General features: G+C 43.6%; 1 protein-coding gene across 1 annotated transcript in view; it reads left to right on the top strand.

Moving 5' to 3' along the window:
• LOC126272500 (venom dipeptidyl peptidase 4-like) overlaps positions 1–14,913 on the top strand; it is a 360,092-nt gene that overhangs the window by 267,160 nt on the left and 78,019 nt on the right. The window contains exon 8 of the mRNA XM_049975390.1: positions 3,814–3,923. Coding sequence (XP_049831347.1) covers positions 3,814–3,923 — 110 coding nt within the window. The remainder of the gene's footprint in view (positions 1–3,813; positions 3,924–14,913) is intronic.

Here is a 14,913-nt window from a genome sequence, read left to right as displayed (position 1 = left end):
AGAAGAGGAAGTGGGAGAATACAAGGTCTACCTGTCAGGAGTCAAATCAGGAATAGCACAATGGGGTGCAGGGCTTTACATCAGGAAAGAAATGGAACCCAGCGTAGTTGCAATAAGGTATGTAAGCGAACGACTGATTTGGATAGATTTGACAGTGTCTAGCAAGAAAATTAGGATTGTGTCAGTATATTCGCATTGTGAAGGGACAGATCAAGATAAGATGGATAGTTTTTATGAGGCACTCAGTGATGTAGTTGTTAGAGTAAAGAACAAGGACAGTGTTCTGCTCATGGGTGATTTTAACGCCAGGATTGGAAATCGAACAGAAGGGTATGAAAAGGTTATGGGTAAATTTGGAGAGGATATGGAGGCCAACAGAAACGGAGAACAACTCTTGGATTTCTGTGCCAGTATGGGCTTAGTAATCACAAACTCCTTTTTTTAAACATAAGAACATTCACCGGCATACTTGGGAAGGCAGGGGAACCAGATCTGTCATTGACTATTTAATAACAGATCAGGAATTCAGGAAGGCTGTGAGGGACACACGTGTATTCAGGGGATTCTTTGATGACCCTGATCATTATTTAATCGGCAGTGAAATTGGGATTGTAAGGCCGAAAGTGCAGGAGGTCAGGTCCGTATGTAAGAGGATAAGAGTGGAGAAACTTCAGGATAAGGAAATCAGGCACAAGTACATGACAGCGATCTCAGAAAGGTACCAGTTAATTGAATGTAGTCAATTACAGTCATTGGAAAAGGAATGGACAAGGTACAGGGACACAGTACTAAAAGTGGCTAAAGAATGTCTTGGAACAGTAGTGTGTAAAAGTAGGATGAAGTAAACAGCTTGGTGGAATGACAGAGTCAAGGCAGTCTGTAAAAGGAAAAAGAAGGCGTATCAAAAATGGCTACATGCTAGAACTCAGGTAGACAGAGTAAGTTATGTTGAAGAAAGAAACAAAGCCAAACAGATAATTGCAGCATCCAAGAAGAAATCTTGGGAAGACTTTGGAAGCAGGTTGGAGACTATGGGTGAAGCTGCTGGAAAACCATTCTGGAGTGTAATTAGCAGTCTTCGAAAGGGAGGTAAGAAGGAAATGACAAGAATTTTATAAGTGGGCTATGCTCCAGACTGAACGCTGAAAGGCATAATCAGTCTTAAATGATGAGGCATAGCGTCCGAGTTTCGAAAAAATGTCGTCGGCGCAATCCAGAAGACTGTTTGGGCAGATAAATTCGATAACTATCGCATAATAGGCTTAAAGGCTCATGCATCCAAGCTATTGAAAAGAGTAATGTACAGTAGAGTGGAAAATAAAATTGAGGAACTGTTAAATGGCGATTGGCTTTAGTAAAGGTAGAGGCACCAGAAAGGCAGTTCTGACGTTGTGGTTGATAGTAGAAGCTAGACAAACTCATAGGATCTCTCGACTTAGAGAAAATGCTTGACAATGTGAAATGGTGTAAGATGGCCCACCTTTAGCCTTGATGGCAGCATCCACTCTCTCAGGCATACGTTCAATTAGGTGCTGGAAGGTTTCTTGGGGAATGGCAGCCCATTCTTCACGGAGTGCTGCACTGAGGAGAGGTATCGATGTCGACCGGTGAGCCGGCCGGAGTGGCCAAGCGGTTCTAGGCGCTACAGTGTGGAACCGCGAGACCGCTACGGTCGCAGGTTCGAATCCTGCCTCAGGAATGGATGTGTGTTAGGTTTAAGTAATTCTAAGTTCTAGGGGACCGATGACCTTAGAAGTTAAGTCCCATAGTGCTCAGAGCCATTTGAACCATTCGGTCGGTGAGGCCTGGCACGGTCGGCGTTCCAAAACATCCCAAAGGTGTTCTATAGGATTCAGGTAAGGTCTGTGTGCAGCCCAGTCCATTACAGGGACGTTATTGTCGCGTAACCTCTCCGCCACAGGCCGTGCATTATGAACAGGTGCTCGATCGTGTTGAAAGATGCAATCGCTGTCCCCGAATTGCTCTTCAACAGTGGGAAGCAAGAAGATGTTTGAAACATCGTTGTAGGCCTGTGCTGTGATAGTAGCACGCAAAACAACAAGGGCTGCAAGCCCCCTCCATGAAAAACACTACCACACCATAACATCACGGCCTCCGAATTTTACTGTTGGCACTAGACACGCTGGCAGATGATGTTCACCGGGCCTTCGTCATACCCACACCCTGGCATCGGTTCGCCACATCGTGTACCGTGATTCGCCTTGCACATAACGTTTCTCCACTGTTCAGTTGTACAATGTTTACGATCCTTAGACTAAGCGAAGCGTCGTTTGGCATTTACTGGCGTGATGTGTGGCTTATGGGCAGAAGCTCGACCATGAAATCCACGTTTTCTCACCTCCTGTCTAACTATCACAGTACTTGCTGTGGATCCTGATGCAGTTTGGAACTCCTGTGTGATGGTCTGAATAGATGTCTGCCTATTACACATTACAACCCTCTTCAGTCAACAGACGAGGTTGGCCTGTACGCTTTTGTGCTGTACGTGTCCCTTCACGTTTCCACTTCACTATCACATCGGAAACAGTGGACCCAGGGATGTGTAGGAGTGTGGAAATCCCGCGTACAGACGTACGACACAAGTGACACCTAGTCACCTGACCACGTTCGAAGTCCGTGAGTTCCGCGGAGCGCCCTATTCTGCTCTCTCACGATGTCTAATGACTACTGAGGTCGCTGATATGGAGTACCTGGAAGTAGGTGGCAGCACAATGCTCCTAATATGAAAAACGTATGTTTTTGGGGGATATCTGGATACTTGTGATCAAATAGTGTATATTTGTAAAGGTTTTTTCTGGCCTTAGTTGTGATCCAAGCTATTTCCGAATACAGCCTTTTTTAAAAGCAACGATTCTTTTTGAGATAGATAGATAGCTGCAAACATCGTCATGTTTCTATGTTCCTCCTATTAGTATGTCGAGAGTTGCTGGGGAAGAACGATTTTTGAGGGCGCTGGCAGATATTGAGACGGAGACAGGTAGGACGTCTTAATGTGCAGCTGATTTTCCGCATTTGTTTTCTGGTTTAGCAAATCTTTCAGACATGCTCCTGTGTAGTTGGTTGTGTTGGTAAGTGTATCAGGAGAAGCTCAAATGCTTACTAGCTGATGGATGTTGGATAGGCAACAATACATTACTACATCTAAGCCACGACTGAAATCGTATGTATTGCACCCGTGCAAATTTGAATTATTCGTAAATGCTACTAACGTAACGAAAGATGATCTAAACTGACGGGCATTTCGGAGTGATATTCTAAATATAATACTGTTTACTAACAAGAGAATTTCTTAATAACTTTAATAAATAGGTAAAAATCAGACAAAGAAGTTTAAACATTGGCTAGACATTTTGTTGCTGATGGTGATGAAGGTGGACCATTCAAGTAATTGCATGACACGTCAAATGTGAAACTGCTTTTTAGAAACCAAAGTAATTTGTTGATTAAAACCGAAGTTGCACCTTATCCTCTCATTACGAAATGTTAAAAATCTCCATCACGGCACTGAGAGCAAAGAGAAATATTTTTATTAGTTTCTGCGCATTCCACTTCCTTTTCAGGATCTGCAGTTTCTAAATTTTGTAAGTAAAATAATACTTTTTTCCTAAAAATCTGCTGTTGTTACAGTGTGGAGTTGGAAAGGAAGATTGTACTTTGATAAATGCAGTGATGAAGCGGAAGTAAAATACGCTGACATTTCAGTTGCTAAAATGTCCTCAGCATTCGTATACACAACAGCAGAAACCTTTTCCTATCAGAGATACTGGGGAATAACTGCTATTGCCGTTGCAGCCGGGCACGCCGAACTCCAGAGTAACGCTGAAGTTGGCAACACTGCCTGCTGCCGGCGAAGCCTCCGTAACCGTCCAGCAGCTCGTGGGTCCCACAGACGTCCTCGGCAAGTGAGTACTCCGCAGTATTGTTCTCCTATCCAGTTATATCTTGCAACTCTAAGGAATCAGACAGTTTCGTCAGCACAATTTACACTGAAGTGGCAAAAGTCATGGGATACCTCCTAATATCACGTCGGACCTCCTTGAACCCGGCGTAGTGCAGTCACTCCACGTGGCATGGACTCAAGTCGTTGAAAGTTCCCTGCACAAATAATGAACCATGTTGTCTCTACAGCCGTCCATAAATGGGAAAGTGTTGCCGGTGCAGAGTGCTGTGCACCAACTGACCTCTAGATTATGACCCATAAATGTTAAGTTGGATCCATGTCCGACTATCTGGGTGGCCAAACCATTCTCTCGAACTGTCCAGCCTCGAACGACTGGGGCCCGGTGACATGACGTAGTGTCATCCGTAAAAATAGTCTCATTGTTTGATAACATTTGTCCGTGAATGGCTGCAAATATTCTCCAAGTAGACGAACATAACCAAGACCCAGCCCACATCACTACGGAACCACCAAAAGCTTCACAGTGCCTTGTTGACAACTTGTGTCCCTGGCTTCGTGGGGTCTGGGCCGCACTCGAATCTTACTATCAGCTCGTACCAACTGAAATCGGGACTCCTCTGACCAGACCACGGTATTCCAGAGGCCTAGGGACCAACGAAAATGGCTAGGAGTCCAGGAAAGGCGCTGCAGGCGATGTCGTGCTGTTAGCGAAGGCACTTGCTCCGGCCGTAGCCAATGAAGGTCAGATTTCACCTCACTGTCCTAACGGATACGTTCGTCGTACTTGTATGTTAGCACTGAGAACTCTACACAAACGCTGCTGCTCTCGGTCGTTAAGTGAAGGCCATCGGCCAGTGCGTTGTCCACGGTGAGAGGGAACACCTGAAATTTGGTATTGTCGGCACACTCTTGACACTGTGGACCTCGAAACATTGAAATCCCTATCGATTTCCCAAACTGAACGTCTCAAGCGTCTGCCTCCAACTACAGTTCGCGCTTAAAATCTGTTAATTCCCGTCGTGAGGCCATAATCACATCGGATACCTTTCCACATGATGACAGCTCAGCCAATGCTCTGCCCTTTTACACCTTGTATACTCGATACTACCGCCATCGTTATATGTGCACATCGCTATCCCACGACTTTTGTCTCCTCAGTGTATCTCGGAAACAAGTCGAAGTAATTCTAATGTAGCCGGCCGGAGTGGCCGGGCGGTTCTAGGCGCTACAGTGTGGAACCGCGCGACCGCTATTTTCGCAGGTTCGAATCCTGCCTCGGGCATGGATGTGCGTGACGTCCTTAGGTTTAAGTAGTTCTACGTTCTAGGGGACTGATGACCTCAGAAGTTAAATCCCATAGTGCTCAGAGCCATTTTAATTCTAATGTAGAAAATAATTAGAAACTATACACATGGTTTCAGCCTGTGTTTCATTTTTTCCATTAGTCACTAAAATATTTCAGCCTGTGTTTCATTTTTCCACTAGCCACTAAAATATTTACGGCGTTACATATGATTTGCCATCCAGCCTGATACAGTATTTGTACCTCTCGAGCAGCAAGAAAGTCCTTGATACTGTTCTGCATTCCAGTCTCCCACCCACTCTTTACACGCACACACTTACTGTGATTCTTCCATTCTCCTGGCGTATTTCTTGCTCGAACAGTCCACGGGTGTGCTGCCGGTGCATAGTGTCCAACGGGCGCAATATTTCGGCGATCAGACCTGTCGCCATCGTCAGGCGCGTTGACGAGCAGAGCTCCTGAGGGCGGGCGGCCGTCCTAAATCCCCTTCCCCCGCGAATCGTTCCCTCCACGGTCTGCGTCCGTTACATACGTTACTGTGTGTGTTGTTCCCCTTGTTTGTATCCGGCAGTCCCTATCACGTCATCCTCAGCACACCAACCGCCTAATATCCACTGTAGCGCCAGGCGTGTGTTGTGGTTTTATCCCCTACACACTCAGTATGTCAATACCAGAGACGCGTCTCTCCCGCTCAACTCCTTCCGAAAACCAATGACACCGAGTTTATTTCCCTACAGAAATGATAGATTTCTCTTCGTTTACACCTAAAAATGAGGTACATCACCGATTGTACTCCCGAATTAGGGAATGAAACATAGCACCAACTTATTCTAGTTCATTTCCATCCTATTGTTCAGCCGTTCTCCAACGTTTGGTAGGCTCTCGTGCTTGTCGTATTCCGCCTTCCACGATTTCATAGCTGTTCTTACTTTTATTCCACGGCAAAACCGCTCACTGTCACCGCAGTCGTTTTAACATCATTCAACGTGGATTCGTATTCTAACTGTTTGTGAGTTGTGGAAAGCTATCTGCACCGGACGAATTGCCTGTGAGATTCTACAGATTTTATGCAAAAGAATTTGATCCCTTTCTACCAGGAATTTACCACAATCAATAGAGCAACGAAGGTTACATTCTTTATTTCCTTTTTTTAACTTGCTTTATTTGTCGCCACAGAGCAACAAACAATGCCACAAATTGCAAAACTTTTAGTAACGCAATACATACGTATAAACTGAATCTTAGCCAGAATATAACAAATTACAGCATTAATAGCCGATCATTCATATACACTGAAGAGTCAAAGAAACTGGTACACCTGACTAATATCGTGAAGGGCCTTCGCGAGCACGCAGAAGTGCAGCAACACGATGTGGCATGGAGTCGAGTAATGTCTGAAGTAGTGATGGAGGGAAGTGACACCATGAATCCTGCAGGGCTGTCCATAAATCTGTAATAGTACGAAGGGTTGCAAATCTCTTCTGAACAGCACGTAGCAAGGCATCCCACATATTCTCAATAATGTTCATGTCTAGGTAGTTTGGTGGCCAGCGGAAGTGTTTAAACACAGAAAAGTTCTCCTGGAGCCACTTTGTGGCAATTCTTGGCGTGTGGAGTGTCGCATTGTCCTGTTGGAATTTCTCAAGTCCTCGGAATGCATAGTGGAGATGAAAGGATGCAAGTGATGAGACGAGATACGTACGCAAGTGTCACCTGTCACCTGTCAGAGTCGTATCTAGACGTATCAGGGGTCCCATATCACTCCAATTGCACACGCCACACACCATTACAGAGCCTCCACCAGCTTGAACAATCCCCTGCTGACATGCAGGGTCCATGCATTGATGAGGTCTCCATACCCGAACACGCCCATCTGCTCGATACAATTTGAAACGAGACTCGTTCGATCAGGCAACACGTTTCCAGTCATCAACAGACCAATGTCGGTGTTGACGGCCCAGACGAGGCGTAAAGCTTTGTGTCGTGCAGTCGTCAATGGTACACGAGTGGGCCTTTGCCTCCGAAAGCCCATATCGATGATGTTTCGTTGAATGGTTCGCACGCTGACACTTGTTGATGGCCTAGCATTGAAATCTGCAGCAATTGGCGGAAGGATTACAGTTCTGTCTAATTGAACGATTCTCTTCAGTCATCGTTGGTCCCGTTCTTGCAGGATCTTTTTCCGGCCCCAGCGATGTCGGAGATTTGATATTTTAGCGGATTTGTAATATTCACGGTAGACTCGTGAAATACTCGTACTGGAAAATTCGCACTTCATCGCTACCTCGGAGATGCTTGTCCCATCGCTCTTGCACTACTCTGAAACTCGCATAAATGTTGATGACCTGCCATCACGGCAGCAGTTAGCAATCTAAAAACTGTGTCACAGACTTGTTGTCTTGTATAGGCGTTGCCGACCGCAGCACCATATTCTGCCTGTTTACATAAATCCGTATTTGAATATCCATGCCTATACCAGTTTCTTTTGCGCTTCAGTGTACGAGTATTAATAATATTGTCTCTATGAGTAACCATAACCGTCTCATGGGACGTAAAGGCTTCGGGCGCCTCCTTGCACTGACCGTCGCACATGTGAAGATACAATATGGTGAAGGAGAATTCCTGTGCCGCGCGAAGAACAATCGTTAGCTCATGTATCAGTTGTACTTCCGAGCTACAGCTATAAAAATGTTTCCTCCGGGCCGGATTCGAACCGACGATCTATGGATTTCTGCTTGCAGAGCTTATACAGCCCATCTAAATTCTTCAAGTCTTTGGTTCTGGTTTTAATTTATTTCTGAGTACTTCGTCGTTTTCGTTTGTAATTACTTGCAGTGTCACCTGACCAGCCTGTGAGGAATGACATTTCAGGGCTCTGCTGAGGCCTTCACGGCTGCCTTAGCGGCCTCGGGACCCACGAAGTCCCCACCGTACTTCGCCCTCGGCAGCTGTCCCCTACTTATTCCCATCACCCCTACCCGCTCCACAACAATAAATTAAGCAGCTACATGTTTCTTATCCCTCAACCGACTTTTGGAAATGGATGTTTAGCATACTTCTAAATTGTACTTTGTGATCTTTTCAGGAGTGTGTGCGGAAGTACTCCTTTTCGATATACGTTTGGAACTCCAGTAGGGTGTCGTCTCCTTTCTTGTTAATAGTATAATTGACATAATTCCCGAAAAGTCACATTATGGCGTTGTTTTCATTTAGGGAAAAACTCCCTGATCTGGAACCAACATGTCGGAGATTTCTAACTATTTACCATCAGTTCGTTTCAGCAAACCTATTTTTCATTCGGTGTCCTTCCATATACCTAGCGGCCACATGTAAATATGTGTGAGAGGGTGTCAACAAGAAGGAATTTTTGACACAGTTTTGTGTCGCATAAACGAATAACATAAAATCTCTCATTTGTACTTATAACATGACTGACAACTCTGTACCAGGAGTCCTTCACTTCACTTCATAAAACATTTGTGGTGACATTTTTCCACACTCTTCCAATTCTTATCTGGACATTTCTGTTCAGTTTTGTTTAGTTTCACATTCCGCGTTGTCACTTCTACTATCGAACGGTTGTTTGCGTCGGGCTGATTTCTTCGCTTGATTCTGATGTAGCGACATTCGCCGGTGGATCGAGGCTCTTGCGCTCTGTCGTTTTCAGCAGTACGGCAGTGACGGAGTCGGTTTTCAGTGCATTCTGAATTTATCTTTAAATACAAAGCTGTTGTTATTTTGTAAATAGTCTTAAAGCGCTAGATGCGACGCGGAAAAATTGCTCTTGCCATATACAACGAAACACTTCAGTCATTATCGACTTCGCTAGCCCTCTGAGGATTGGAAAACATTGACCTAAATAAAACACTTTTGCCAGGACAGTTATATTAACAATTTGAACCTTCTGAAAGACGCTCAGGTCTCTTGTGGTAGATCTAATATTACGTAACATTGCCTTCCAATTTATGGCATTCATTTTAAGAGGACACTTATGGGAGACGATGCCTAGGGATGTGTGTTGCTCCCCTTTTTGCCCAGTCTAATTTCATCTGTGCAAAACTTCTCGAGTTTAGCAAGAAACTTTTGGTCTCACTGATCATTGCTCCTGAGGTCTGACTGTACTGATCCAGTGCAGTTTTCAAAACACTCAGATCTTCTCTGCTACTGATTAACACACCGAAGTAGTCAGCACAGGCTGTTTGTAACATTTTAGTGCCCATAACGGTGATGCCTTCTAATTCACGTAACTCCCTTAACAATGGATCTAACGCTACCACAAAGAGCAACGTCGATAGCGGTCTTCCCTGTGGAACACCTCTTTCAATGTCGATTTGTTTCACGCCATCTATAACTATTTTCGTCGAAATCCCTCTCACCATATTCCCCATTACGTGCAGGAATCTGTTGGAAAACCCCATTTTAAACAATGTCATGAATAGGTATTTATGACTCACACGGTCAAACGCTTTTGCGAAATCGATAAATACTAGCGATCGTTTTAAGCTGATCGTAGAGAAAATGGCGATAATATCTCTGTACTCACTTACGGTTGCTATGATACTGGTGCCTGGTAGACAGGTTTGGTCTCTGCTTATTATACGATTCAAAATGTTCCTTACACAAGATTCGATGGCACGGGCTATCAGCTTGTAGTCGATATTCAGCAGGCATATCGGGCTTGTTCTATTGATATCTTTGGTACCCTTTCCTTTATGAATAAGGATTGTAAGCCTTTCTTTAAAGTCTCTGGGAATTGGCTCTCCATTTACAATATCTGTAAATTTCCCACCAATAATGTGCCACAGGTTTCTATAAAATTCAACAGGCAAGCCGTCGAGACTAGGTGTTTTTTTCGAAGCCGTAGCAATTACTTTGTCCAGTAGATCTTTACTTGCGAAGCGTGTCGCATGATCCTTGTTTTCTTCTTTATCCCTTCAAGCAGTTCGTCTACAGAGTGCTCATGTAGACAGTTTCACTGAGTAGTTCGGAAAAGAAACGGTGCACCCCACTGATTATGTCATTTTGCTCCTCCAGCAACACATTGTCTCCAAATATCATTTTGTCGATGAAGAAATTCCTCTTATTCCGCGCGAGCCTCAGCAGGTGATATAACGAGGTACTATCTTCTTGAAGGGGCGTCCTGGGCTTAGATCGTATTGTTAGACCTTCGAACTGTTTTCGTTTTAAAGCTATAAGCTTCGCTTTGATCTTTTTAATTTTCATGTAGTGGACATTGGAATTCGTAGGTCGATCGTAGAGCTCGCTGAGACACGTACAGTAAAGTTCTATCGTGTTTTATGTTAATGGAGATCTCTCTTTACCATACATAATCCCTGCAGATCTAAACTTCTTCTTTGCACACTATGTCCATTCGGAATATCAGAGTTGTACCTAGGACGGCTCTTAGATATACACCCCAAATCATTCGTATGCATTCTTGTAATGCGTTGTCGTCGAGTATACTTGCATTCAGCGTCCAATGACTAAGTCGCCAGTATGTTTTCTGTTTGCTCAGTTTAACACAACATTTCACTATATAGTGATCTTTGGAACTAGCCGGGATTACTCCAGCAGAAGAAACAATTCGTTCCAAATTACGTGTTAGGTATATTGTGTCCGGACGGCTTGCTGCCACGTGGGTGAGAAACGTAAACTTGACTGTAGATGGATATATGAGTTCCGAAACATCCTTCATTTGGAGATTTTTGACTAAATCAGAGAGTTCGCGAGAAAAATTGAAATTTGGTGTCTTGTCCTTGTCGCTAAGTACACAGTTCCAATCGTCACGTATTATCATGTGTTTGGCGTCATCAGTCAGGAGGTACAAAATCTTCTGTTTAAAGAACGCAGCCCGTTCCTGTTTGGAATTATTACCAGATGGAGCATAAATATTAATAAATGGCAGCCGCGCGATCTGGGGCGTCTTCTCACGGTCCTCGCGGCTCCCTCTGTCGGAGGCTCGAGTCGTTCCTCGGGCATGGGTGTGTGTGTCTGTCATCATTCGTGTAAGTTAGTTTAAGTTAGATTAAGAAGTATGTAATCTTAGGGACCGATGACCTCAATAGTTTGTTCCCATAAGATCTTACCACAAATTTCCAAAAAATAAATGTCACATCCAAAATCTGACAACTAATCCGTCTCCCTCATTCTAAATTTTTACATTTACTACATGTATGCTTTTTCTAACTAAAAAGGCTGTCCCACACGAATTTTCGGTTGGAACTTTTAAGATCTCTTGATAGCCTGAGATGTGAATATCCTTTAAGGTTTTCTTTTGCAACCTTGCCACATGTATACAGAAACTCGTCCAAAGAACTAACTTTCACCGGAGATTGATTCTATTGATCTTTAAGGTTGTTATACTATACATCTGATCAATGATTGTAGAGGATGAAGGGAATAAATTATGTCAGTAATCAACCTCCTTGATTCAAATTACAATGAGTATTTCATGGTGATACAGAACAGTGAACGCTGAACTGACATTCGCACAACGGAGTCATGCAGACAGTAGTAGCTTCGGATGCTGCACCTTCTATGCCTGTGACGTCTGCCGGGACCTTTGTAATCGCCGTGGCCTGCGCCGGAAAGTCCTCTCCTTCAGTATCGTTTTCCCAGTCCATGTCTTGATCCACTTCGTCACTTTTCCATTTTCTCGTTACGGTTTTGGTGATTATCCCGTCGTTTGATGGTTTGACTGGCACTGACAGTAAAGAGCTCAAAGAACAAGTAAATGGAGCTCAACACATTTACTGTGGTTATTTCTCTATTTGCAGAGCGGTGATGCGTAATTACCGATTACATTCCTGGCGGGTATGATACTGCAGCGTCGATGAACCCAGTACCGTTTGTGGATAAACGTTGCGTACCTATAAATTCTGCCTACACTGTGGACGTATAATACCGCCCGCAAACTCGTAGAGCTGAAACACTCATCAAAAAAAAGTTTTCCATCACCTCGGATCCGAGAGTTCCGGAACCTATACAGAAAACTGGAATAGAGATCAACATAAACATCATTTCCGCCTTTTTTATTGTTCATGAAAACCACACATTTCATTTTTTCCAACCATACAGCAAGACTTTCAGAGGTGGTGGTCCAGATTTCTGAACACACCAGTACCTATAATAACCAGTAGCACGTCCTCTTGCATTGATGCATGCCTGTATTCGTCGTTGCGTACTGTCCACAACTTCAGCAAGGCATTGTTGGTTCAGATTGTCCACTCCTCAACGGCGATTCGGCGTAGGTCCCTCGGAGTGGTTGGTGGGTCACGTCGTCCATAAACAGGCCTTTTCAATCTAACCCAGGCATGTTCGATAGGGTACACGTCTGGAGAACATGCTGGCCACTCAAGTCGAGCGACTTCGTTATCATGAAGGAAGTCATTCACAAGATGTGCACGATGGGGGCGCGAATTGTCGTCCATGAAGACGAAGGCCATCCAATGTGCTGTCGATATCGTTGCACTATCTGTCGGAGGATGGCATTCACGTATCCTACAGCCGTTACGGCGCCTTCCATGACCACCAGCGGCGTACGTCGACCCCACATAATGCCACCCCAAAACAGCAGGGAATCTCCACCTTGATACATTCGCTGGACAGTGTATCTAAGGCGTTCAGCCTGACAGCGTTGCCTCCAAACACGTTTCCGATAATTGTCTGGTTGAAGGCCCAACGGTACCGTCTGGCTGCCGTGTCATCCTCAACCCACAGGCGTCACACCATTCTCCCGGCCGTATGTCAGTTTACGAGAACGGGAGCCGCTACTTCTCAATCGAGTAGCTCCTCAGTTTGCCTCACAAGGGCTGAGTGCACCCCGCTTGCCAACAGCGCTCGGCAGACCGGATAGTCACCCATCCAAGCGCTAGCCCAGCCCAACATAGCTTCGGTGATCGGAAGGGAACCAGTGTATTGGTGTATTTGCGTCGATGGCTATTATAAATGTAACATTAGAACCATCTTTAGGGCACACAAGAACAATTGTCGTTTCGTCAACAAGGATAAATCGACAGTAGCAGATCATACAGGGGGAGCAGGGAACTACGTACTATGGTTTTACCAAGACGCTATCACTACTATGCTGACATGTACAGAGAGAGGCCACAGAAATTCCAAAGGGCAAAAAAATAATTTTAACAGATTGAAATTAAACAAATTACAGGAGTTACTGCTAAACGAAGTCAACAGCTCCAACTCTTCGCCGCTACAAACTCCAACAACACACGTCAGTGCAACTCCGCGATCTTTTGCATGTGTCACAAACTGACCTTTGCGTGGATACATATAAACTGTTGTTTGAGACTGTAACTGCTATCTGAGTCCTTGTAGCCACTGTAGCAGCCCTTTTTCTGTTTTCGCTTTTTCGTTTAATAGGTGAAAGTTTGATTTTATTTTTTACACATTGAGTATCATTGAAGGGTTTTACTTTTATTTAATATTGTCCCGGGTAAGTATCAGTTTGATTACTTTTAAAACACAATGTTGAACGTGGGTCACTACACGTATAGTTTTCCCAACTCTGAGAGAAAAAATCTTTAGTAGCTTTACTACCATTGTTAATTGACGACGATACTTTAACCTTTTGTTCCATTGTTTTAGTTACGAATCGCTAGTTTGTCCTTGGCATAGATCACGTAACCTTAACGTTTATTAATCTAAATGAATGTTGAAGGCTTGTATTATGTTTCAAATTAACAACGTCAGTTTATTGACAAGAATGATTCATAAATAGGTTCCCTCATACGATCTCATTCAAAGAAGTTCTTTAATTAGATGTCTAAGCAGGATTCCCGCCAGCGTCAGAGATGTTAGATAATATACTGTCACTTTCGGTAAATAAATTATTTCTATTTAATATCCACAAACTGTCATTAATGTGATCACTAGTCGCGTGAAGTTAAAGTTTCCCACTATCACAATTCAAAGTTCGAATCCGGTTAAAATTCTCAATTCAGTAAAGCGTTTAAATATTCACACGAATTGACATTAAAGCCAAGGATATTACTATTCACCTTCCGTTTGTCTAATCTGATAAATGTTCAAATTAAAGTCTTGAATTGACAATCCTCAAAAACAATCTCGTCACGATCTATTCTTGATCCTCGTTTAATAAAATCCCAATTGCTGTTCTCTAAAGCTGTACGTCCTAAATGACTTCCGAACTAGAACAGACTAGAGACTGGAGTATCGTAATTACAACGTATGGCTATTTATACTTTAATAAACACTATCTTTGGTGTCTCAGACCTACGTTCTATGACTATAATATTGATTTTCTTACGTATTGGAATAACAAATATTTTAATATTTTCTACTGTTTTTCCCCCTTCCCATTTTTGTGAAATTTATAATTAAATTTTCCTTTTCTTTTGCTTTCTATACTAGATATTTCGCTCTATTTGTTTTTTATTTATTTTTCGTAATTACTACTTGTGGAGGGACTTGGGTCATTTTGTGAATTGATGTTTTAAGGACATGGGAGCTAATTTTGAGCTATTTTTGTTTTTTCAACATCGAGAGGCGCTGTAGGTGTTACACCACTGGTGATATTTCCAAGATTGGAAGACGAAACGTCAGGCAGAGAAATATGCCTTGGACCACGGCCTAATCCCCATAAAACAAAAATTACAAAAAATTGTGAATTGACCATTTTGATATAGCATTGGTAGCCGTACCATGTCAA

This window comes from Schistocerca gregaria, chromosome 5, assembly GCF_023897955.1.
Source record: "Schistocerca gregaria isolate iqSchGreg1 chromosome 5, iqSchGreg1.2, whole genome shotgun sequence".
Classification (NCBI taxonomy): domain Eukaryota; kingdom Metazoa; phylum Arthropoda; class Insecta; order Orthoptera; family Acrididae; genus Schistocerca; species Schistocerca gregaria.
Note: the sequence above shows the minus strand (reverse complement) of the source record. Positions and strands in the feature narration are given on the sequence as shown.